The 27,550-nt window shown below is 36.2% G+C and overlaps 1 protein-coding gene across 1 annotated transcript in view; it reads right to left on the bottom strand.

The window, feature by feature from the left end:
- The window catches only part of Dlc1 (DLC1 Rho GTPase activating protein), a 384,998-nt gene that overhangs the window by 196,157 nt on the left and 161,291 nt on the right, over positions 1–27,550 (bottom strand). Inside the window, exon 5 of the mRNA XM_077792445.1 lies at positions 421–454. Coding sequence (XP_077648571.1) covers positions 421–454 — 34 coding nt within the window. The remainder of the gene's footprint in view (positions 1–420; positions 455–27,550) is intronic.

Genomic DNA, 27,550 nt, shown 5'->3' on the forward strand with positions numbered 1-27,550 from the left:
CTATATATTTGAGAGTATAGCATCAGCTTTAAACATCAAGTATGACTTTTTCCATGGTTACTGAATATGTACTTAAGATTCAAAAATAAATCTTGATAATTAGTAACAACCAGTTTCCAAAGACTGTTTCTTCACAACATTGATTAATATTGAATTGCTTTCCTTAAAAAATCCGGTTGCAGGTATTTATGAGGATACGAGAAGTCTTATTATAATGTAATGTTATGTTACATATTTTTAATGCTATGTTATACGGTTTTTCTTACATTTGGAGCACAATAAATTCATTTTTTTTCAGGAATTCAACAATAACATTTTCCAAGATATTGATGAAATTTATACATTTTAGATATTTAATAAAATGTCTACTTTAAAATGGAATTTTATTCTGAAATATGAAAAAAAAAAGTGTCAACTTACCAGCCTTTTCCTTCTCGGAAACACCTGGCATAGCCTGAAAAAGAAAAGAAAAACACAAAATTCTGATGTTATCAGAAAGAAACAATAAATCGCATCATTAGGAATAAAGTATCACATGTGTAGAAAAATTAAATAGAGCATGACAATATAGAAAAATAAGCTCTGTGGAACTGTTGGGAAGTCATTAGATCCGCCTGTGATGACTGTAAAACAACTTGTTATTATTTTCTTGTCTGAAGATAACTCAAACTAACATATACCCATATTATCTTTAAAAGGCATTGGTAGTAAGAGACACAAAAAGCACTCTTTGGAGAAATCGGGTCGAATTTTTATAGTTCAATTCCTTTGTCCAATTTTTGGGAGGCAGAAAAGGCAAATCGGTTAAATCTCTTCCCTGTCCCTTATTTCTTGTGTGCACTTGAATGAGCTGTCTTACCTTTCCAGGCTCAGATTCCTCCTTTACAAAGCAAGGATAATCACGTCCACTTCTCAGGGTTGCTGAAAGGCCAAGATTTGGAACCTCTAGAAAACCCGAAAGGTCCTCAGGAAAACGCTAGCTGCTCTGGCTGTTTACTACTACGGGCGTTGATCCAGTGGGTTAAATTGCTGATAGGAAAGATTTAGAAGTTTCATTCCCAGCAGTTATCACGATCATTATTTTAAAAATAGGGTTCAGAATGCGATGTTTCAAAAGACTTAAAAAAAAAATCACTGTCTAGTTCTATCCTTTGTGGATACCCTAAAACAAATTAAGGAAGCTGAATTTTTGGTTCTTACTTCAACTATTCATTAACTTGAACTGCAAGCCTTTTTATAAATCTATCTGGGCCACTGAGATTTGATGTCCCCTCCCACAACCAGCCACAGCAATAAGTCTGAAAGTGGTGCCTCTCTCCCCCTCTTTAGCAGACAGTCTACAGAGATGAGGCAAGAAAAGCAGGATAATGTGGGTGATTTTGTTATAAATGTGTGTGTGTGTGTGTGCGTGTGTGAAAGAGCAAGAGGTCCAAGTGTACCTTTGTTATTAATAAGTGCAAGAACATGACATCAATTTTTATTTCCAGAAACAATGATTATCAAGCTGCCCATATCTTTGTGAGATATGATTACTGCTGAGATCATCACCTTTGGAATTCAGTGGATCTGGAGATTGGTACAATCATTCATATAAAGTAAAACTTTCTATAGATAAAAATAGGGGAGGGGTTTGTTTTGGCAAGAATTATGCATATTGAAAGCATGTTTTGATTCAATCTGTTTTATTTATTTGTTCAACACTTGCTTTCTGGATTGAACATCAAATCTGCACCCTTACAAAGGTACACATATGAAGAATATCAGGATATTAGTCAGCAGTAGGAGGATCAGGCCCAGCTCATCAAATAGCCAGCAGAGGCTTCCAAGCATTCTTCTGAGTATCTATCCCTTGGTAGGTGTGTCATCTGATTGCACGAACTTCTCTGACCACAGGAAGGTCATTTTCTCCCTTTCCAAGAAATTTATCCTACAGTTTTGGTGACGTTGGTTACTTTTTAATGTGTCTCTCTTGAGAAGAATAAAAACAAAATTAATTTCATACTGTGTACTATATATTAAGTCTAACTCCTCAATTTACCATTGATCAAGGGTTTTAAACGAAGTTTTCTCTTTGAGAAAAGCAAACAAACAAATAATAGAACAATCACCACCACCACAACAACAAAAAAACCCTTTCCCTGATTGGCAATTAAAGGAAGATGACTGGAGGAACTTCCTCAGTAGAAAAATAACCAACACTTCTTTGGGGCTTAGTAAGTGTAAGGCACATTTTTTTTTTTTTTGAGAGAGAGAGAGAGAGAGAGAGAGAGAGAGAGAATTTTTAATATTTATTTCTAGTTATCGGCAGACACAACATCTTTGTTTGTATGTGGTGCTGAGGATCCAACCCGGGCAGCACGCATGCCAGGCAAGCCACATCCCCAGCCCCAAGGCACAATTTTTAACGGGTAAATTTTCCCTCAATTCTTACAACGACCCTCTCAAGACCCAGAAACTGAAGTAACTTTCATAATGTCACACCATCAGCAATGGACTGGCACCTTGACCTCTGAGGCTGCTCTAATTAGAGCGTTGGGAAATGAAGGAGGAAAAAAAATTGGAGAGGTTCCATGATAAGACATTGACCTAAGTAACAAACTACCTGTGGATGAATATCTGTTTAGGATATTTAGAAATCTCATCTCTCTCTTCTTACAGCTAAAGCATTTAAGACAATGTTAATGTCTTGCTCCAAATCACAAGAATGACTAGCAACCAAGACAGGTCTTTTCCATATTTTATTTGATTGAAGAAATCTATAACTGGGCATTGATAAATTTAATAAAAATGTTAATCAGCGAATTTAGTTATGAAGTAGAACCATTTTAGCCTTCATATATCCAGTGCCAATATCTCATGTAGCCAATCCCAATTACTTTGGAATCTCACCATTTTCTGTACGATTCTTTTGCTCCCAAATCTCATTTCCTTTAATAACTGCAATGGTGACATTACAATGTAGAGAAAAGATGGATAAAGTTTAATGAACCTAAGATTCTAGAACTTCTCTTTTAAAATAAGACCACAGAGTAATAACATCTGGATACTCTGAACTGACTTAAACTTTGAATTTGAAAGAAAATTGTTTCTCTAGAAAATGATTTATAAGTAAACTGACTAAATTTCTAAAATTTCCCAGAGAGGCATTAAAGAAATTAGAATACACTGACATTTAATTTTCAATTAATTAAAACTATTTCCTGATTCTTAATTACATGCCTCACATTATGCTAGGCACAAAAACCATTAGCAAAGTTTTCTTGTTTGTGGAATTCTCACTTTGAATTGACAACAAGATGTGAAAAAGATAAAGAATAATTCCTCGAAGTAGTGCTAAATGGCAATAATTAGCACCATCAATGGTGTAGCATTGTGAGAAATAAGTAGGTACCAGATAATTGGGACTTTTCAGGTGGTAATGGGATGTTTTTCTGGCATTGAACCCTTGGGATGGAGACATTGGCTGGGAGATACTTTTTGCCCTTGACTTCTGAGATGAGACATGGTTTGATTTGGGGCTTCATTCTGAAGTGCTGAAGTGTTCTGTTTCTGGTCTTAAAATGAAACTTCCCACGTAAGCTTGCTGTGTAAACTAGCACCCAGTAGGTGTTCATCAAAGTTTGCAGAAGTAACATACCAAATGCGTATCTGTAACACAGTTTAAATAACAAGTTTGACTGTTGCTTTTGAGAAAGCTCCCATAAAAAGCATATTTTCGAATTCGTTAGGAGCTTTTGCTAATAGCTGCCATATGTTTCATTTGAACTGCATCCTCAGGAAGTGATTTAACATTTTTGGCAATAAAGCAATTAAATAGGATTTTTCCTGCTGGCCATATGGGTTCACTGTAACTTCATATTTTCTTCTCTTATTTCTCAATGGAACAAAGCAAAGTCTACTAATAACTTCCAAATGAGGGGAAAAATCATTCATATTCTTTTGTTGTTCTCTGAGATATACACATGATAGGATAACCACCTTTCCTATGGTTGTAACTACCACTGTCCCACCCCCTCAAATTCTAATCTTCTAATAGCCCTCTTGTGTAAAGATTTTCATTTAAGTTGGTCTGTTGAAAGTGCTTTGTGATTGAATTTTTTTCTTCAAAGTCATTAAAAAGAAAATTGTTTAGTAAGAGACAGGGAAACAATTTGCTTTCTCTTAATGAGATCTTTTAAAGCTGTGTGTGGGAGTTTAGACTGTGTGCATGTCTGTTTATGTTTTGGGATGTGAAGCCTGGTTAGGGAAATGCTGATCTGGACATGATTTGCGGAAATGCTATAGACATAGGTTGATTCCTTTGGTCTGCTGCTGGGAGAGCTTTCTGCACTTCCAGAAAGACCTCAGCCAGAGGCCTTTGGGAACTTACAGCATCTACACAAAAGCTTCTAACATAAACAGCAGCATAAGTCATACATGTTCTTTGGAATTGCATGGTTCAAATATTCTGAATGATCCAGTTTCTTCTAGATGAATTTAAGTAAAAATATATAATTTTATGTCTATAATTTGCTATTTTTATTGATATGCTATTTCCTTCATTTGAATAATATATATATATATATATATATATATATTTTAAATTCTTAGGAATCAGTACCATGAACTATCTCAACTAAGAGGCCCTTTGAAGGTCAATCTCTTCACAATGGGCATGCATGACAGGGTGAAAGATTTTCTTCCTGGTTCCACCAAGGGCTAACTTTTTTTGTTATTGTTGTTCACTTAGTACACAACAGAGCCCAAACATTTATTTTGGGCTTTCTCTCTTTATAGGCCCGTTTTGCATGACTTCAAATATTAAAGATGTCCACACAGAAGTGTCTGGAATATTATGACATAGGAATTGTTTTCCCATTTGCTTTTTAAACAGTGGTTTAATCCTTAGAAGAATTAGAAGCGGAATAATTTATCCCTTTTTTCTTTTAAACACTCATTCTGGGGCTGGGGATATAGCTCAGTTGGTAGAGTACTTTTCTCGCATGTACAAGGCCCTGAGGTCAAGCCCCAGCAGACCAAAAATTTAAAATAAAGAAATGAATAAAACTATCATTTTATTCTCTCAATAAACATTTAGAGAAACTTCAAAATGTGTAAGCACGTCCATAGAAAGCACAGGGAAAGTCTCCTAGTGAGGGAACAGGCTCTGTCCCAGCTGAGTGCACAAGAGGCCACCGGGGGACGCAATGAGTACTGAGATGAACATTTAGAGATTAACATTTTGTCAGGGAAAGACATAAAAGAAAATAAGGCACATGGAAAAATGGGCTGGATTCCATCTCTTTATCATTTAAAGACTGTTTTGAAATCACTCTAGGAAGAAGGAGAAGAATGACTAAGGTTTTGAAGGAAGACGGGATATGGGTACAAACCTTCAACGAGGGCAGCGGCCGTAGGAACCTGCATTGGGTCCTGTGAGGTTCAGCCCCTCAATGATTGCAGTTTGCTTTATCTGAACAAAGAAGTTCATTAACAAGCTGAGTCTCATTGGTAATCTGATATCATCTACTTTGGTTTATGAAATATTTCTCTAGCTTTGACAGTCACCCTTCTTTTGTTGAAAATGTAGGTTCTTCATGGTGGAGGGGACTTGAAATTCATTCAGTGATGTGTCCCAAACTTCAGTTCTTTGAATACCACCTTTGCAGTTTCTGTATCCATATGTAGATTTTTATATATATTATTTATATACTCATATATAATATACTATATATATTATATACCCAGAAAATACACAGATATAATGTATGTGTATTATCATCTATTATGTCTATTTTATATCTATATTTATGTTATCATCTCTAAATTGTTTAATATTTTATGAAAATCAAACTTAAAGTTCTCCTTTTATATTTGATTTGTTCTAAGTAATAAAAATAAAAATAAAATGGATGATTCTATACATTTGATTTGCTGGTCATACTGTCCATGATTTACACTAAAATAAATAACTACCAAAATTTAAATTGTTTATCTCTGTATCAGCTAAAGCACCCACAGTAGTCTATGCGATATACTTTGGAAAACAGCGCTCTAGTTCTTTCTCTGTCATTTTTGCCATTATACCTGGAAAGGTGAAATGACTTTCCCAATGCTACAGAGGATCAGTTGCCAAATGGGAACCAGACTGGAGTGTAGGTCTCCTCTCATTGTCTGCTATACATAAGACGATGAAGCCTGAAGGTCACCATGGCTTTATCCTTCCCCGTGTTCCCATTAGTATTTACCTTAGTTTCTTAATGAAAAAAATGGAAGATACATGGAAATTGTTTCCAAAAGACTATCTTCAAGGAATACATCATACACATGAACACACCTCCTGTAAATTAGCAAATTATTTAAAATTATTCTTATCTTGTTTTGTACAATGATTTTCATAGGGTAGCCACTTAGAAATATTAAGTGACTATTCCAGATAGCTTTGTTTATTTTTTTAAGTCTGATCTATGAAAGTTTAAAATTACAGAATACCATAGACATGTACACTCATTTTCAGTAAAGATGATGCCAAAAATACGTAACTTATGCAGAGGGTAATTGACTCAAAATTGCTGTTTAGCTTTCTTTTTCTTTTTTTCTTTGGCAGTACTAGGGATTGAACCAGGGCCTTGTGTGTGCTAGGCAAGTGCTGAACTACATCCTCAGTCCTTTTAGAAATTAAAAAAAAAAAAAAAAATTTGAGACAGATTCTCACCAAAGTTGCTGATTGACCTTGAATTTGCAATTCTCCTGCCTCAGACTCCAGAGGCAGGTGTGCACCACTGTTCCCTAGATGATCCATCATCTTGTCTGAAGCAGTAATTCATCTGTGCTTCCATGTCAAGCCTGTTTCCATCCTTCCCAGTACCTCCCATAAAGGCTCTTTCAATCTCAGCCATGCTTTCAACTTTTCTAGCTGGAGTCACAGGTTTTGCTGGTGTGAAACCCTCCTCTTAGGATCTGGTGGGCATTACTGAGACAATCATCCCTGGTGAAGGTTTTTTACTCACAGCACTGTTTTCCTTGAAATGCTTTAATTATTCTCCTCCAGTAGTAGGCTCAGCCCTGAGTAACATGCTGATATCCTGCCTAATTCCAGTCAGTTGCTACACATGTTAAATACCCACTGGCTGTAACATTCTCTGCTAAGTGCTCTGATGGCACTCAAAGAAATTGAAGGCACTTTGTAGAAGGAAGTGAGCTAATTGTAAATTCAAGATCGAAGGCTGGGGCAAAAAAAATTAGAGGTGAAAATGAATAAGTACTAAGTTCCCTGCTGCCACTGATTAGTTTGGTGACTTTTGGCAAGAGTTCTAGAAAACTCTCCCAGCCCACTTTTCTCATCTGTAAAATAAAGATGGTTATGGTAAATATCTCCCAGGGCTATTTGGGAAGATTAATTAAAATTGCTGCATGGAAATGGATTATCACAGAACTCCATAAGGGTAAACTATTCCAAGGTTATATTTGTTAATATAAGATTAAAAATGCTACTATGTCTTTATTTGGAAATAATATAAGCACAGGTTATCTGTTTACATCTTCCTCTTCCTTTGGTCAGATTAACTTATTCCCACATGTTCATTTGCCTTTCCTTATGTTGAACCATTTGTAATTATTTTCTGTGATATTTTGGAAAATTTCTTCTCTTATTTTTTGGTTAGCTATTTCCCTTTAGTCTCACAAAACCCACTTTGGAGGCTATCATCCTCTGTCCTCACCTTTAATTGGGGTCTATCACTAGCCGTCAATAGGTATGCCTATTCTTTGCCCTCCTAGGGATGAGCAAGTGATACTACTCAACTTGGGTCCTCATAAGAAGATAGGGATCCCAATTCTGTGCATACTGAATCAGCAGGGCCTGAGGGTATGTGCAGACGTGAACCTTCTACTGGAAGATGCAAAGCATTTATCCTCCACTCTCATGGGACACTTGGTTGACCTACAAATTGTAGGAGATGCTTGGGACCACTACTCACATTAATAAAAATTGTGAATGGGATCAATCACTTGTTGAATTTCTCCAAACTAAAAGGAATTCCATACATGATTCAGAAATTATGTGTGTGTGTGTATGTAAAATTTAAAAATGTTATGTCGTATGTAAGATTGGTTAGTAGGTAAATGAAGTATAGAGGTAAAGATTTCTTGGTAGGATTACATATAAAATTTAGTTTATAAATAAAAGTACTTCCACTTTGAATTTATTTTGTGTATTTTCACTTAAGTTCCTAGAAGATTGAAAGATAAAACACTTCATGTGTACCAATTTTGATCAGGTTAATTTTTGCCAATTAAATTTAAATATAAGTTTAAATCCATTTCAATAATTTAATGCCTACATGTTCATCTGTCTAACCATAAATCTACTAATATTCTCATAGTTTCAAAACTTACAATGTAATAATTTTGGTAGCACCAGACCTCTGGTAGGAACTCAAAACATATTCCATTAAATCAGAACAAAGAATACAGATTAAGCCTACATTTAAATGACACACATAAATCTCTTTATGACAAACTACAACCTTGTTCACTTAATTGGAATTTATTCTTATCAAATATTGCTTCATGTAAGTGGGTTCTTGGCCGAAACCCAGAGACACTTTTGTAACAGGGAGATATTCACTGTAATGATAACCACTGACAAATTTGATCTGAAAAATTTATCTCATGTGTGCTGTAACCCATAATGCTTTATTAATATCCTGACTTCAGGATCAGTTAAAATACGGATTTTACTTTGTCTGAAAGTAAAGTTTTTCTCCAATGAAGCTCATCATGTCAGGCCTCAGTGTGGACAGAATCCATTGAAAGTGATTAGGAACTATAAAAGAAATCTGGGGTAGAGAAGATTAATAGAAACTGGAAAAAAAAACATTACAAGAGCTTTTTGAAATGAGGATGTAATAAAACAATACCAAATATTTGATGTTTCCAAGTTGTAAATAGTATTAACTGAGAACTTTTAAAACATCCTGTTCCTTGAGGATGGAGGCTTAGATAGAAGGCTTAGTTGCCCTTTCTACCATTTCCAAGGCACGTTCCTGAATCAGTCTATATAATCTAGGAGGTCTCTGCCGTGTGAGGAAAAGCAATGGACTAATTTAGAGGTAAACTTGATGTTAAGGCTTTTCAATTGCCTGCTCTTGATAGCAAAAAACTATTCTAGGATCTCTCTCCTCACATCGCAAGGCCACAGACTCCAACTCTTTCTTTTCTTACACAGGTGACCCAAATCTTCCTTTTCTGTGTAGGTTTCCACTGGGCCTTCTATATTTCTTTCCTACTTGATTATCTGTGCAGGAAAGCTGAGCTGTTTGCCTGGAAAAAAATTTTGGCTGATATAGATTTGCTGATCAGTTTAACATTTGTGTCTGAATGCTCATTTTTTTTTATGATACAGAAGATTAATAGTTGCATTAAAACAAGCCAGGATGGATTTGCATTTCTAGTTTCTTGTATGAGATGCCTGGGCAGAGAGCAACCTTCTTACTTTATTATGTGGTTAATATTGGAAATAGAACTCAAAGTTAGCCTGTCATTCCCGGACCCCTTTCCAGATGTAATCTAACAAACAACTCCCTTTCAAGGGTAGCCTGCAGGTTAACACCGTGCCTTTGGACACAAGTGGCTTAGGGACAGCTAGCTCCTGATTTTTGGTGGTGACAGAAGTGTCTGACGATGTTACCCTACTGGTTTCTTGGGGAACCAGCCACCTGTGTTTTTGTGCATGCCTGCTGAGGCATGCAGGAGTCTAATGGGGGAGGCAGCCATGTGGGATAGGTGCTTGTGAAATTCGTGGTACCAACAGAGGTGGAGCAGATTTGCATAGACTGTGGAGTGGTAGGATTGTTTTTGGTAGAGTGGTTTCATCTTTTCTTGCATGATCTGCATCTACAAGGGTGATGTAATTATTAAGTAGTATGTGTTTTGTTCAGTAATTAAAATTAATTTTAACCACCCTGTTAACGTTTTCCAGTTTGGATAATTTATATGTGAACACTTAAGATGCCATACCCCTGGCTTCCCTGTCAGTTAGGCTCCCCATAGGAGATAAAAGTGGTAAAGGAAGAGAGTGAGATTAGATTTTAGAGTGAGATTTTATTTCCCTGGACATCCCAACTGGCATTCTCATCTTGAACTGGTTGTGCCCTTTCACCGTAAGCACCTTTTCTTACTATTCATAAGGCAGTGGACCCTCTCCTTATAGGTTTTGTTAAAAGCTTCCTTCTTGAAGTGATCATGGTTCAGCTGTTACTAAACTTCTGGTTACTATTACTTTCCTTAAGATGTGTCCTATCCTCATCTTTGTTAACAATCCCTAAATAACTAATTCCTTTCCAAATCATTCGATTTCAAGTGTTCCTTCTATTTTTCTATTGCATTCCTGATTGATAAACCCTGTTCAATTTTTCTCCTGTGAATAAGTAGGGAAATTCCTTCTCAGTCCCTGTGCTCCTCCTCTCTGCAGTGTTACGTGGGGGCATATATTGTAATAAGCAAAAACACTTTAAGAACCCTGATGCACCTTCAAATCTGTCTTAGTCCCAGAAAACTGCATTTCACAATGGATCATTGAATTCTTCGCCTTCTGTGGAATGCAATTTATGGAACTGATGAAAAGATTAGAATCATCAAGTATAAGAAAGATTAAGTAATAATATTAGCAGCAAGTCACATTTTTATTTATAAGCATAGGTGGGAGGATTATTAATTAGGAAGTGTGAAACCATTAGTGTCTAGACTGGATAGAATTTTTTTGTAGTAAACCCATTAAATGCATTTTCATATTAAACATAAAAGAAAGCTGGCTATGGTGGTGCACACGTGTAATCCCAGTGACTTGGGAAACTGAGGTAGAAGGATCACAAGTTCAAGGCTAGCCTCAGCAACTTAGGGAGAGCCTGTCTCAAAATAAAAATAAAAAGAACTGAGAATATAGCTCAGTGGTAAAGCTTCCCTGGACTCAATTCCCAATACTAAAACCCCAAAACCAACCCCCAAACAAATAGACAAACAAAACAAAAGATAAATGGAAAGATTTTACACACAGGACATGGTTAAACAAAATGTACATGTAACTTAGAAGTTAAATAAAATTTTGACTTCATTGCCAACTAAACTTTTTTCAAAATGTCTTTTCAACAAATGTTTATCAAAATCAGAGTAAGATATAGTAGAGAGAGAGAGAAAATAAAATGAATTAGACCCTTAGGAAAAAAGACACAGACGATCATGTTCAATCCTTTTTGCCTAATGTTATTGATGAACTCATGCCTGGGTCTATCTTGAGCTGTGTTGGTGTGTGGAGAGAGGCTGGGAAGGGAGGGGGAGGGTCTAGATTCAAGGCATTAATTCATTGTGAGCAGCCACATGGGGACAGTGTAGGGTACAGAAGTCCCTTTTCACTTTTCAAGGTTTTAGTTACCCAGTCAACAATGATATGAAAATATTCAATGGAAATTCCAGAAATAAATACTTAATAAGTTTAAATTGTGCAATGTTGTGAGTAGTGTGATAGAGTCTTGCACCATTCTGCTCCATCCTGTCTCTTTCTTGCCATGGATGTGAACTATACCTTTGTCCAGTGTATCCATGCTGTATATGCTACCTACCCATTAGTCACTTGGTAATAGTCTCTGTTATCAAATCAACTGTCACAGTATCATAGCACTTGTGTTCAAAATTATTAATTATATAATAATTAATAATTATTTATAATTAATTATACAATTATTAATTATATTAATTATGTTTGATAATGCTCCCAAAGCACTAGTAGTAATGGTGGCATTTGGATATGACAAAGAAAAGCCATGAAGTTCTTCCTTTAAATGAAAAGGTAAAAGTTTTCAACCTAAGGAAAAGAAAAAGTTTTATGTGAGATTGCTAATATCTGAAGTAAGAATAAATCTTCCATCTCTGAGATTGTTCTGTCCTATTACTAGGTATTGTTAATCTCTTACTTGCTTAATTTATAAATCAAACTTTCTAATTGGTGTGTGTGTGTGTGTGTGTGTGTGTGTGTGTGTGTGTCCATGACTTTGGGTATCCATTAAGGGTCTTGGAATGTATCCACTAATTATTGGAGTTTTGGGTTAGGAGCTGGATACTGTGTAGAAGAGAGGGGAGACTTTTGAATCAGGATCAGTTATAAGGGCAGGAAGAAATTGAGGAGAGTGGAAAAGGGTTGAGAAAGGAAAGTGAGAGAGGTAAACCGTGGTCAAGAAAGAGTTCAGTTATAATAATCAAAGAGGTCACTATCGTACAAATAATTGAGCAAAAGGATGGTAAGATGCTTCAGTGGCTTAGGGGATAGGCAATGTTTACTAAGAGGTGACACTGGATGCCTACTGTATACCAGGCACTCTCTAAAGTCAGAATTCTAATGAGATATACTCATCTTAACTAGTGTCATACTACCCTACAGGTACTCTGTTACACTTTATAGATGAGGAAACCAAGTCATATAAAGACAAGGTAACTTACTTGACCATGACCTCACCATTAGAAAATGGTCAAGCCAAGACTTACACTTGGATTTTAACCTGGATGGAGTCCCTGTTCTGAACCTCTGCTTAAGACAGCCTCTCTTGGACTGGCATATTCCTTTTTCTGTCAATACCCTGTATGATGGATAAAAATAAAAATAAAGGAACTTAGATGCCAGGATAGTGGTATTGTTTTCAACTGCTGGAACAGATTAAAGCAAAACTAATTGAAATGTGGGCTTCAAGGAATAATGGAACATTGATTATCCTTGAGGTACCTAAATGGGTAGATGCCATATCTTCTAAAGGAGTGGTGAACTTTAACACAAAGTTTGGCCCTGGACACATTTTTCTATTCTACATGTCAGTCCTTGGCTAGCCAAACCTCTTTAGAGTTACCTGAATTAAACAATTACCAGAATAAAAGAAGAAATCTTTCCTTTTATGACTATTCTAGAAAATGTTTATAGACATTCATGGGAGAGATACAAGTGTGAATGCTCTGCAGTTTAGCCTCGTGTAATGTCTTTTCTCCACAGAAACACTATTGAATGAGGTTAACTCCTCATCTGGGCACTGACAAGGAAGACTTACAGTGGAGCTAGGTTTTGCAGGTTTAGAATTTTTAATCAGTCTCAGAGATGTTAAAGGGTTTATTTATACCTATGTGCACCCACTTTTTGGTTACTATAACAAAATACTGGAGGCACTCTACTTTATAAGGAAAAGAGGTTTTGGAATATATTTTTGGAGATACCAGGTCTAGGGCCCACATCTGGTGATAGCTTCTTAGGGGCAGAATCCTGAAGTGGTACAGGGCACCCCATGACAAGAAACAGGGAGCACACATGTATGTGTGTGTCTTCTGGTCTCTCTCTCTCTCTGCTTATAAAGCCACCAAGATTCAATCCTGAGGCTCCACCTTAACTTAATCCCAATCACTTTCCAAAAGTTCCAACTCTAAACTCCATAATCAAATTAAATTTTCACCCTTTTCACACTTCACAATGGGGATTAAATTTCAACACAGGGAGTCTTTATCCTGCCATATTTAGGATATAGAACTGCTTTTGATCATGAGCATATCAGCAGAACAAAACAAACAAACAGACACCAAAAAAGCAAAAGTAATATAGTAAGTGCATAAAAGACCACCTGGCCCTAAGGAGTAACTTTGCATTATAATTAAAAGACAGTTTCCCTTTACCTCCTTGGCAAAGAACGTTTGCAAACACCATTCCTATAGCAACTGTTCCATGATTGTCTTCTTCTCCCCACCCAACTCCTTGCAGTATCTTAATTCTATGACTTTACTTTTAGGCTTGACAGAAATTTGGTTTGGCTTTTAAATTATCAAAGTGATACTGTGCTAAATGGATTTTAGTTCAAATATCAGTAAGATAGTCTTTTGTTATCTTAAGCTTTTTGCTACTATCCCATTTGTAATAATTGGCTTTCTGACTTCTGTTATCTATAAGATGGTCAAAGATTTGTCTATCTACTTTTCATTCAAGATTGGATTCTTTTGAGTTGTCTCTAATCTTTGGATTGAGTGGACCTTGCCCAATTATATATTTTCTGCAATTGACAAAAGAAAATATTTGATAGAACACTTAAAAATAAAAATTATAAAATATATTAAAAATAAATGTAAAATATATTAAATAAATATAAAATATATAACAAAAATGAAATAAAAGTAACACATAAAATTTTTCCTTTTTAAGGATTACAATATAGTAAGTTTCCAAATCTACAAAACTGATATAACCTAAATTACTTAAAATAAAAAATTCAGTACAAGCAAAGAATAATACATTTTTTAAAAAGTATTTGGGTTTAGTCAGAATTTGAAGACCTCAGAAGATGGAAAGATCTCCCATATTCCTGAATAGGCAGAATTAATAATTCTCTAGATGGCCCTGTTACCAAAAGTGGTATATAGATTCAGTGTGATCCCCATTAGTACACAATGACATTCTTCACAGAACTAAAAAAAAAAAAATCTCAAAATTCATACAGAAGACTTTATGGCATATAGTTTTGGAATATCTGGAATAACCAAAGCAATACCAAGCAATATGCATCAAGCTGGAGGCATCACAGTGCTGAGTCTCTATACTACAGAGCTATAGTATCAAAAACAGCATAGTATTGGCATAAAAACAGAAAGGAAAACTCATGGAACAGAATAGCAGACAGACAGACAAATCCACACAGACACAGTCATCTGATCCTTGACAAAGGTGTCAAAAACATAGATTGGAGAAAAGATAGCCTTATTAACAAATGGTTCTGGGAAGATGGATATCCATATGTAAAAGAATGAAATTAGATCCCTATCTCTTACTCTGCCCCCAAGTCAACTCAAAGTAGATCAACGACCTAGGAATTAGATCAGAAACACTACAACTGCTAGAAGAAGATACAGGTTTAACACCCCCACATAGTGATGCAAGCACGGGCTCCCACAAGCTCAAGAAATAAAGCCAAGACTCAAGAAGTGGGATGAACAGTCCCACTTTCTCTAGGATGCTATGGAGAAAGAGGGACTGTTCAAGCTGCAGATGAGGAAACCTAAGTCAGGAGACACTAATTTTTTTTTTTTTTTTTTTGGTGCTAGGGATTGAACCTAGCGCCTTGTGCAGGCGCGAGGCAGGCACTCTACTAACCGATCTATATATCCCCAGCCCCCCAAATTATAGATTTTATAAGTAAATTATTTCCCTCCAGCTTTCACTGATATTCCATATGCATTTAATTTTGCAGTAAAGAGCTATATACAAGAGGTAAAGTTTACCTTTGTCATTTATTTACACATCAAATATTTAGTATCTATCATGTCCCAGACCTTTGGTAGATGCTGAGATATAATTGTAAAAATAGTCAGTCTCTGCTCCCATAGACCTCACAATCTAATGGGTAAGGTAGATGCTGATAAAGTTACACCTGTGACAAGTCCTAAGGATGTGGGATACAGGGTGCTATGGAAGAATCTAATGTGGAGATGGGTTATTGACTTAGGGTGGTCAGAGAAGGATTCCTAGAAGAAAACCAAAATGAGGACAATAAATTGCTCTAAGGGGAAAAGGAGGGTTAGTCCTATTGAAGTAACAGCATTTCCAAAGGTCTCGTGGTAAAAAGATGGCCCATTAGCCATCTGGCATAATGATCATTTGTTCTCAGTTTCGTGAAAAGGATAAAATCTGACTCTAGGCTGAACAAGGGCTAATGTGGACAAACAGCAAGAAAATATCCATTCATTAGGATCTCCTGTATAGTTCTAGTCTAATAGATTATCATATGTATAGCTTGGTGCCTTCCTATTCAATGATTTCCTGAAAATATCAACTTTTCTTGTCAGCAAACCAGAAAATAGAAAATGATTTTCTTGAAGACAATATCTATTTCAATATTGATTGAAAATAAAATCAATCAAAGATAATGTTGATTTCAAGGAGACTTGTTATAGTTTAAAGCAAATGAATATTTCAAATTAAAAAAAAATGAAGTGGGATGATTTCAAATTAAAAAGTTTCTGCACAGCAAAGGAAACAAGCCTGAAGAGAGATCATACAGAATGGGAGAAAATCTCTGCCAGCTACACTTCTAACAGGGGATTAATATTCAGAGTATATAAAAAGCTCAAAAAAACAACATTAAAAAGTCAAATAACCCAATCAAAAAATGGGCGATTGAACTAAACAGACATTTCTCCAAAGAGGAAACTCGAATGATCAACAAATATATATTAAAAAAGATTCAATATTCTTAGCAATCAGAAAAATGCAAATCAAAACTACACTGAGATTTCATCTCTTTCCAGTTAAAATGGCAATCATCAAGAATACAAATAACCATAAATGCTAGTGAGGATGTGAGGAAAAAAATACACTACTCATACATTTTTGGTGGGACTGAAAATTAGTACAACCACTTTGGAAAACAGTATGGAGATTCTTCAAAAGGCTCAGAATGGACCCTTGATATGACCCAGCTATCCCACTCCTTGGAATTTATGCAGAATAACTAAAATCAGCATACTACAGTGATACATGCCTACCAATGTTTACATTGGTGCAATTCATAACTGTCAAGTTTATATGACCAGCTATGTATCCCTCAATAGATGAGTGAACAAAGAAAATGTGTTATATATACACAATGGAATTTTACTCAGGCTTAAAGAAGAATGAAATCATGTCACTTGCTGGCAAGTAAGATGAAATAGGAGCTGGGCACAGTGGCACACATGCCTGCCGTCCCGGTGGCTCAGAAGGCTGAGGCAGAAGGATTCTAAGTGCAAAGCCAGTCTCAGCAACTTAAAGAGACACTGAGCAACTTGGTGAGAACCCATACCGAAATAAAAAATAAAAAAGATCTGGGGATGTAGCTCAGTGGTTAAGTACCTCTGGGTTCAATCCCTGGTACCAAAAACCAAACCAAAACAAAACAAAAAAAAATGGAACTGGGAACTAGAGACTGGAGAACATTATGCTAAGTGAAATAAGCTACATTCAGAAAGGCAAGGGTCAAATGTTTTCTCTCCTATGTGGATGCTAGAGAGAAATAAGGAATTAAAAGAAGGGAGAGCTTGTGAAAATAGGAGAACAGTGGGATAGAGGAACGGAATCAAAGGGAAGGGTAGAGGGAAGGGAAAGGGGAGGAACATTGGAGTGAAACTGATCAAACTAAGCTGTGTGCAAAAATGAATAAATTAAAATGAATTCCACTTTTATGTATAATTATAATGCAACAATTAAAAAATAAATAAGTAGAAGGAAGGCCAATAGAGTAGATGAAGGGGATCAAGGGGAGAGAGGAGGAGAGGGAAGAGGGTAGTATTGGGGAATGAAATGGAGCAAATTATGTTTATATGTATTTATGAATATATCAGAATGAATCCCACATTTATGCATAACTCTAATGAACTAATATTTTTTAAAAAATTTTTTTAGTTGTTGATAGACCTTTATTTTATTTATTTATATGCAGTGCTGAGAATTGAAGCCAGTGTCTCACACAGGCCAGGCATGTGTGCTACCGCTGAGCCCCGGCCCCAGTCCCTATAATGCACTAATTAGAAAAAAAAGAATAAACATTCAGGTTTATTAACCCATCTGCTAAGCAAGGGAATAGTTAATAAAAGAAACACATTATAAAATGATTGCAAAATGAGATACCCAAACAGTTTGGTGCATTTTAGTAACAAGGAGAATGTCACCTCTCTAATGAGACACTTCCTCTTCCCGTCAACATCCCTTTTTTATGGGAAGTCACTATCATAAGAAGTATGAGTCAGGGGCATAATTCATCCAGTTATCAGAAATCTGGGGGCCTTTTGACTATTTCTACCATTGTTTTGATTAGCAAAAACAAATACAATTTTAGAATTGTTAGCAGCGACTTCTCTTGATAATGATTCACTGCAAATCCACACAGTCCAGACATTGGAAGTGACCTGTTTTTAAGCGTCTTTTATAGGAATTCAGTAAATATGCAACATTCTCTGTTAAGTCTATTTTTAATTCCTACAAATATTTTCATTAGTATTTGGGTCAAAACTCCATTAACCAATAATATTTTTTTTCACAAATTCTCTATTCTGGGAACATTGAAAACTAGAAAATTAGAGATTTGTTGAGGTAGGCCTGAAACATATTTCTACTCAAATGCATTATTTCATTGAGGTTTTGAACATGTACTTTTGCTTCAAGAACTATAATAAATTTTCCTTTATAAAAAGAAAAATTCAGAACAGAAAATAAATCAAAAAAACTATTTTTTTAAAGATAATATCTACTGGCTATTTTAATTGGTACCCATTGTTATTGAATACTTTTGATGATTTTAACTTTGAAACACAACCAAATATCTGTTGCTGAAATAAGCAAATAATACAGTCTTAGTCATTTTAGCTTTATGTCTGAAAGCTTTTTGCTCTAAAGTACAAGCACTTTTGAGGGCAAAGCCTAAAGTATTTTTACCTGTTTGTCTATCATCGAACATTCTTATTTTGTTGGACACAAACTATGAAGTTGAATTTCAATTATAACGTTGAATTTCATATAGGTCTGCCGATCTAACATATAATTAAACCAATTTAGGATTAAAACTGGGTATCTGGAGAGCTCAGACCTAGTGTTCTAGCCTTAAGAAGGTTAGTTAAACACTTAAGGTCATGGTTTTCTTAGTTATAAAGTTTGAACTTTATCTCTAAAGTTCTAAATTTTAAGTAATTCTTCCATCTGCACTGAAACGTCTGTGTTTTTGTCTTGGAAAAGGCTGTCTGTAAAAAGCTTAGCCAAATTGGAACCATATGAGTTCAAGGAAGTAATATGTCTTTACCTTATGGAAATGGCAATACCCCGAGAGCTTCCTGGGATATTAAAATATAGCCACGATTCCTTGATGCTCCTCCCTTTAAAAGGCGGGGTCTAGTTCCCTCCCTAATAGACTGGCAGAAGTGACCACGTGGGACATCGGATATAGTCATACCAAGCCTAGCAGCCTCTTTCCCCATCTCTCATTTGGGAGGTTTGCTCTGGGGAAAGCTAGCTGCCATGTCCTAAGATACTTGAGCAACCCTCTGTGGTTCCTAAGGAAAGGCAGACAGGCTTTTTGCCAACAGCTGTGTGAATGAGCCATATTGAAAACAGACCCTCGAGTGCTGGTCAAGTCTGCAGATACCTCACTGCAACCTCATGAGAGCTACAACCACCTAAGCTCCTCCTGAACTGACTCACAGAAACTGAGTAAGATGTCAATGCCCAGTGTTTTAAGTTGCTAAGCTTTGGGGTAATTTGTTATGCAGTAGCAACTAATACACTGACTGACATATTTAAACAAGGAAACTATAACTGTCTTTCATGCACATCTTCAGAGATAGGATCCAACTAAAATTCATATTATTCCCTAGGGAATTGGTTTTTTTTTTAAACATTTTTATTTGTTCTTTTTAATTATACATAACAGAATATATTTTGACATATTATACATGCATGGAGTATAACTTCCCATTCTTGTGGTTGTATGTGATGTGAAGTTGCACTGGTCATGTATTCATACATGTGAACATAGGAAATTTATGTCCCATTCATTCTACTGTCTTTCCTCCCATTCCCTCTCCCTTCCCTTCATTCTCCTGAGAATTGGATGTTTTAAAACTCCTTTAAAAGACAGTTTCAGAGGCTGGGGTTGTGGCTCGGTGGTAGAGCACTTGCCTAGCATGGGTGAGGCACCAGGTTCAATTATCAGCACCACATATAAATAAATAAAAGAAAGGTTCACCAACAACTAAAAAATATATATTTAAAAAAGAGAGGAAAAAATTTCATAAAAAAAGAAAGAGACGACAGTTTCGGGTTCCAAGACATAAATTTATCCCTGATATAAAGAAACACAAATTTCTCCTGCTAAAATTAAACAGCACTTTCTTTTGCGGCGGGCCAAATGGAAACTGGCAGAAAGCAGGCCAGGATTCTCTGTTACAACTCTCCTTCATCATTCTTTTTAATGAAGCATTATTCTTAGGTTGATAGTGGTTACTGATTGATTAATTTATATTTATTGAGCTTCCCTGTATCTGTTAAGTCAAAATAGGAACTATATACAACATGATACAAACTGATTTTTACCTTTAAGGCTCTCAGGTTTTTCAATGAATATTGGTGTGAACATAAACAGGCATGTGATAGTCATAACATTTATATATACATTTATATATATATATATATATACACAGAGATAAGGTAACATAGCATAATGAATGCTTTATTATTATTATTTTCATATATTATTTTATTTAATTATCATAGCAATCCTATAAAGTGTCCAATAGACCTTTCACTAGTTGGTGGTATTATTTCTTTTGAAAATATTTTTTTCTGATAATAAATTAAATATATAAACATGGAAAGATGCCTGTTAGTGTAAATCTGACAAGCAAGCTGGATTATGTGCAACGTGTGATAGCTAATGCATCTCAATGTCTTGATGACTTGGAGCTCTTAAATGATCTGTCTATATTTTTAAGTTGATTATTGCAGTATCAAATAGCCTTTGAAACACTTTGGTGATGTTGTGTAAAGATTATTTGCCATAAGATAATTCAAATGATAGATGTGTTTAAACATTAAACACTAAAGAATATCTTGAATTTCTTGAAAGCTACATAGGGCTATAAATGAATCACATAGAACCCAGAGACAGTAGCAGAGGTGCTGGGGGAAGGATCATGACAGAGGTATTTCTTTCTTGAATCCTGAACTTGTGGCAATGGTTTTATAAAACAATTGGGAAGAAAAGAAACAAGAAAGGGGAAATTCTGGAAATTGGTCAGTGTTGGGTTGTTGCTGGTATGTTTTGTTCAAAGCTCTGGAAACTTGGGAAGGAGGTAGGAGTGAGGCTAAAGAGCTTTTAGTTTTCAGACCAGACCCAGTCCCTTAAGGAGACTGTTGGGTTACTTTATGTATGGCAAGAAGGGATGATGTTATACACAGAAAAACACTTTTCTTCCTTCCCATAATCATACTAAATTGTGCAATGCCACTACAACACTTCCTAAACACTTAAATATGTTCTGCAACAATAATTCTGGACACACAGAGAGAAAAATCTAAGAGGGTCATCAATGCTCTCTACCCTATAAAAGAGGGTTGGCGAATGGGTGGTTTCTGAAGCCTGATCATACGGTAGAGACATAAGCGAAGCAGGCTGCCAGGGGACAATTCTCAGTAAACAATGAGTCTTTCTTTCATGTGAGGACAAACAGCTGCTGGAAACCGTTGGGAAATGCTGAAAAGAGTGAAGAATTCACAGAAAAAGAACTTTGGCACTATCATGGATGAAAACCAGGACGTAATACTGTTTAGGAAAAATGGACATTTAAGGAAAATATCATTCTCTTGCATCACATTTGAAAATATGTAATGCTTTATATTTCTTCCAAATTAAAGTAAGAAAATGATTTTATCAACCAATCATTGAATATATCATACTAAAGACAGTATTGAATGGCATTGAGGAGTATAAACGGAAAATTTTAGAAACAAACAATAAATTATAAATTGTGCACTGCTTTGAGTTTGAGTCGCAGATGAAATGTCATACTGTTCCCCTCTGACCTGCCAGGGATGTAATTTATCTCTTTGTTTAGTGTATCTATGCTATATATGCTACCCACCTGTTATTAACTTAGAAAAAATACATTATGTATCTATGTAGGTACTTATAGATAGACATATAGATATAGATAAGCATCTATAGACATATAGATATCGTTAGAAAAAATAGGTTTTGGTACCATTAGAGTTTTCTGAAATCCACTGGGGTTCTTGAAATGGGTCCCTTGGACACGTGGCATGTGGACTATTGTACCTTAATTGTCCATATAATCGTGCCACTCGCAACTCATAAGCCTCCTCCCACTTTCCCACCCCAAAGGCATTCAATTTATGAATTTAGACAAACAACACTGGGTCCCAATATCTTTTCTGTGCTGAGTCCATCAAAAGAACCAGCCAAATCATCTATGTCTAAGTAATAAGAAGGTAGGACTGAGGCTTGCAGGCATTTCTCTTCTTGGTTAGCTAGATCAGTGGTTCTCAAAATTTGGTGTGTATCAGAATCACTTGCTGGCTCTGTTCCAGAGTTTTCTAATTCTGTAGATCAGTAGGTCTAGACTGGAGCTCAAGAATTTATATTTTCTTCAAGTTCCCTGATGGAGGTGGTACTGCTGTTCCAAGCTAGAACACACTGGTTTAGTTTAATTAAGAGGTACAGCACATGGTGGTACTCTTGGTGATTTTGTGACCACTCAGGAGGAACAGAGAATGGCTTGCAGTTCAGTGATTTGGAGCAAGCATTGAAGAACTGGGCCAAAAAATGGGATCTGACCAAGCAAAGCTCATTTCCAGACCAGAGGTAGAAATTACTCTACTTCCAAGTAAATGTAATTACATTTTGCTGGAGCTTTGGGCCCTACTTTTGAAAGCATAAAATGTATTTTCAATTTCCTTTCTCCTACTGCCTTTTATCCACCTATTCATTCACCAAATATGTACTGAGCTCCTACTGTGCACCATACACTATGCCAGGCATTGGGGGGATAAACAGTGAATAAATATAGACATTGTCTTTAGTCTCATAGAGCTCACAGCACAGAGATAAAAAAAAAAAACACATTAAACAACTCATCAAATGAATGGCAATTAAACAATTTGGACAGTTCTAGAAGGAAAAGTTCAAAGATGGTGACTTCACTTAGCTTTTTTTGAGAAGTTCCATTTCATCTGACATGTAAAGATTAAGTAGGTGAGGTATGGATAGCAGAGTACCCCATGCAGGACCTTTTTACTACATGTGTACTTCTACGGCATGTGAAAAATCCCAGGCCAGAAGTCTTGGCTCATTTAAGATATGAAAATATGATTGTGGGGCTGGAGTCTAAGAATGATGGACAGGACGGCAGGAGAAGATGCTCGTGAACTAGGTGGTGATTATGTTATAAAAGACCTTGTGGTTTTTGTTCAGTGCTGAGCATCTATCCATGGGTTTCAAGCAGATGAATGATGTGATTTGCCATTTGAAAAACAGCCCTGGCTGCTATTAGAGGATCATATCTGGAAGAAAGGGACCAGAAGTGAGATGACATTAACAGGAAAGAGAAATTACTGCTCTGAAGGTCTCAGGTTACGTAAAAAAAGGGGAGAAGTGGACATGTCTAAGGGGAGGGAGAATCAGCAGAAGACACTTGACAATGGATTAAGTGGGAGAGTGTGGAAGAGGTTGCTGCCAAAGAGACCCTCATCTTCCTACAATTTGAAGCTGAGTAGAAAGATGTATAATCTACAGAGTTAAAGAAGATTGCAGGGGGAGTGGGCTGTGTGGTCGTTGAAACTGAATTTGGTTTTGTGCAAGTTCAACTAGAGAAAACTGTGGTGTATATATACACAATGGGATATTACTCTGCCTTAAATAAGAATGAGGTATTTTTTGACCCTTTATCTGTTCTATGATTAGAAAATGCTTCCACTACTAGTGCAGATTTTTCATATGTACATACATATTTTAAATATACATATATACAAACATATGTATTATTAAATCTTTTGTATATTCTTATTAGATACAATGTCATGTCTTGTTTCTCCATCTAAATTCTAGTAAGGGCCTGAAGGACAGGAGCTATGTATACATTTCCTTTCTTTTTGTTTTTACTATGTCAGTGTAGAATCTCTCATGCAGTAAGCAATGCTTATTAATATATACACAGCTGTGTGATATCCACATTGAATGCTCAGGCCTTATTTGTAGTCAAAATTGAGAAGGGAACATTGATTTGTCACCCAATAGCTAAAGACAGGACTAATTTTTTTCCACCCTTAGCTGACTTATCTGCTACCAGAAGAACCAGCAAAATCTGGCTGAGGTGGACCTTTAACAGACTATGTCTACATATTTTTGATTGATTATTAGATATCAATATTTATAATTTTTTAATTTTTTATTTGTTCTAATTAGTCATACATGACAGTAGAATGAATTTTGACACAATATACGCAAATGGAATATAACTTCTTATTCATCTGGTTGTACATGATGTAGAGTTACACAGATCATGTAATCATATAGGCACACAGGTTTATAACGTGTGATTCTTTCTACTATCATTCCTACCCCCATACCCTCTCCCTTCCCTTCACTTTCCTCTGTCTAGTCCAAAATACCTCTATTCTTCTCCCATCCATTGTGAATTAGCATCTGCATATCAGAGAAAACATTACGGCCTTTGGTTCTTTAGGATTGGCTTATTTCACTTAGCACGATATTCTCCAGCTCCGTCCATTTACCAGCAAATGCCATAATTTCATTTTTCTTTAAGGCTGAGTAATATTCCATTGTGTATATAGACCCCCGTTTCTTTATCCATTCATTTGTTGAAGGGCACTTAGGTTGGTTCCATAGTTTAGCTATTGTGAATTGAGCTGCTATAAACATTGATGTGACTGCATCACTGTAGTAACTCATGAACATTTGACTGCACACAAAGGTCAATCTCACTGAAATAAATGATCAGTTTATTGAATCTGTGTGTCCTTTAGTAGAATGCCATGGTTTCTGTGAACTCTGAGATGAATTATGAATAGTTACAGGGACCAACACATTCAAACCCATCACCATCTGGCTTCCTCCGTGTCTTCATGGGGAACCGGGGTGGTGTTCTCTGCCTGTTGTTTGGAGGCCCCACCCTGGCTGGGAGGTTAAGCCCACCAGGGAGAGGGTACAGCATGATGTCAGTCATTGATCAGGATTGAATACACCTGTCTTTCCTCACTACCTTGCATTTTATTTTTGTGCTCTTTGCCTGCTTAATGTTTCTTCAGACTCTCTGTGGCATGACAGGCCAGACACAGTGATTCCAAATGCCTTTCCTCACATGAGAGGTGTCACGAGCTCAGAAACAGGTTGGCTTTGTTTTTTTTTGGGGGGGGGTGGGGGTGGGGGGAGGTTACTGGGGATTGAACTCAGGGGCATTTGACCGCTGAGCCACATCCCCAGCCCTCTTTTGTATTTTATTTAGAGACAAGGTCTCACTGAGTTGCTTAGTGCCTCACTTTTGTGGAGACTGGCTTTGAACTCATGATCCTCCTGCCTCAGCTGTTGTGATAACATACATGCACCAGTTGGCTTTTCAGGTAGATTGACCTCCTCTGAAAAATACTTATACACTTGAAATTAGGTGGACAGAAACAAAAAGGAAAGGTGACAGAAACAAAAAGGAAAGGTGTCAGAAAAGAATATGTCCCCAAAGGCTTAAAATAAATATCTAGGCTATCTGAATCAGGAGGAGAAAAGTTCACTCACTCATTCATGATGTGGTCAGGGCCAGGTTCCTCTGGAGCCAGAGGTTTTGGTGATTTCCTGGTCTCTGTTACCCTAGCTTTTTCATAACTAGGTTCTCACAGGGGCTATGCTGGGAAATTCAATGGATTGGTGGTTTTTAAACAAGTCTAACCATTTAATTTAATTTTTTTTTTTTTTTTTTTTGTGAAATGACAAGCAAGGTTGGCCACTTTGGTTTTCTATTGCAGGGTCCTCTCCATCAACGTGATACTCAGTCCCAAGGTAACAAGGGGGCCTTGCCATCATGATCAGGGCAGCACCCTGGCAATCCTATACTCTGTGCCCTTGAAAGGACAGACAGATTTAAAATGTTTACAAATAAAAGAATGTAACCGAAGTGGCACTCACTTCTCTGGGTGGAACAAAATTCTGAAATATGCTTTTTAACAACATTTTTTTTGTTTACTATAACACAAAAGTAAATTCCTCTTTCAACAATGAAACTGAGGCCTTGTGAATGATGGATGCCACTCTGCTTTACTTTGTAGGTAGAAAATAATGCTGGATTGGAGAAAATCACTCTCCTTGGTGGCAATTCCATTTATAGGATTCCGTTTTGTTCAGAGATCTGAAGCTATGAAACCATGACCTAAGTATATAGAGAAGGAATTCTAAGCCTACTAGTATTTTAAAAAATTAGGCTCAGTAAAGTGCAAAATTTTAAAGAAAGTTGAGAAAAAAAATGACTTCCAAGTTGAGGACTGGTTGTTATTAGGATACATATTATTTTGTGGCTGTTGCTATGGAGGATCAAGAAGGGGAAAAAAAATCAATATGCCTGATTTTGTCACATAGTAGAATTCTGTTCATTATATAATGCCTTCAGATTTAAAATATATTCTTTTCCAGTGGGTGTGTTGGGGATTGAACCCAGGGCTCTGTACATGCTAAGCACATGTTCTACAATTGAGATATGCCCCAAACCCTTAAATTTTTATCTCTATGCTCTAATTAAGAAGTGATGTAGATAGAAATACCAAAAGAAACCTCACACAATCCAAAACCAAAAAAAAAAAAAAAAAAAAAAGATGAGGGGGTCTCTATGCTCTAATTAAGAAGTGATGCAGATAGAAATACCAAAAGAAACCTCACACAATCCAAAACCAAAAAAAAAAAAAAAAAAAAAAAAAGATGGGGGGGAAAGGGAAGAAGAGAGAAAAGTCACTAAAACCCCAAAACTTTAAAACTTAAGACGTCTCATTTTCTACTGAAAAATACAATTTGTTTTTTGAAATTTCTATGATTTCAAAAGCTCAAATATTTTCCATACCAAAAAGAATGAGATATTGATATTGGCACTCAGCCCTTGCGGCTTGTCTTAAGTGGCTTTACCGTATGCGCCCTGTGCCTTGTTCCTTCCTGCTGGTCTGTTCCTTGACATCACACGTTGAGAATGTGACAAGGGACAATGTGCATAACTTCTGAGCAGGAAGAGTTGCACTATGCTATAGCTTAACTTTGGCTTTCATAAAACAACACTTTTTCGCCCTTGAACCAATGAGTTAGCTTCAGCATTTTTAATGACCTCTAAATCACACATAGTAAAACCTTGATTAAACAGATTTTTTTTTTTTTTTTTTTTTTGGGAAATGGAATGTCAATTGCATTTTTTCTTGAATGCTGCTTTTAAAAAAAAAGTTCATTTCAACCATTTTTGAAAATCATCATAAAGTGGATTAGCAGATTTTTCCGGCCTCAGCCTATAAAGCACGGTAAGCACAATGCCATCTTTCTTTAAAAACATTTGTTCTTGCAGCGCCTCCAGCTCCAAATCAGAGCTGTACCTCCCACCTCCAGTTCCAAAAGTATACCTGAAATTCAGAGTGAGCAGTGCACATGGAGCATGAACTGGAAGGTGCTAGAAACATCGAGGATCCACTGTAGGCTGCTTTTCCTGGTTTTCCCTTTTCTCCGAGATGTAAATTATGGGTTGCTTAATTAAGCCATCAATTAAAACAATTTAGTGGATATTTTAGAGAATTAAGATAATTTATATGGAACAATAATTTAAAAAGTGATGTTTTCTCTATTTTACTGAGTTTCTGCTGAAATGGATGCTTCAGTGATTCTGGGATGCTGAAATCTCCTTCCCAAAAGTTAAAAAAAATAAAATAAAAATGAGATGTCTACATAGAGGACACAGAGACAAACCCACATAACTACAGTTATCT

Source organism: Urocitellus parryii, chromosome 14 (assembly GCF_045843805.1).
Source record: "Urocitellus parryii isolate mUroPar1 chromosome 14, mUroPar1.hap1, whole genome shotgun sequence".
In the NCBI taxonomy this organism is placed as follows: domain Eukaryota; kingdom Metazoa; phylum Chordata; class Mammalia; order Rodentia; family Sciuridae; genus Urocitellus; species Urocitellus parryii.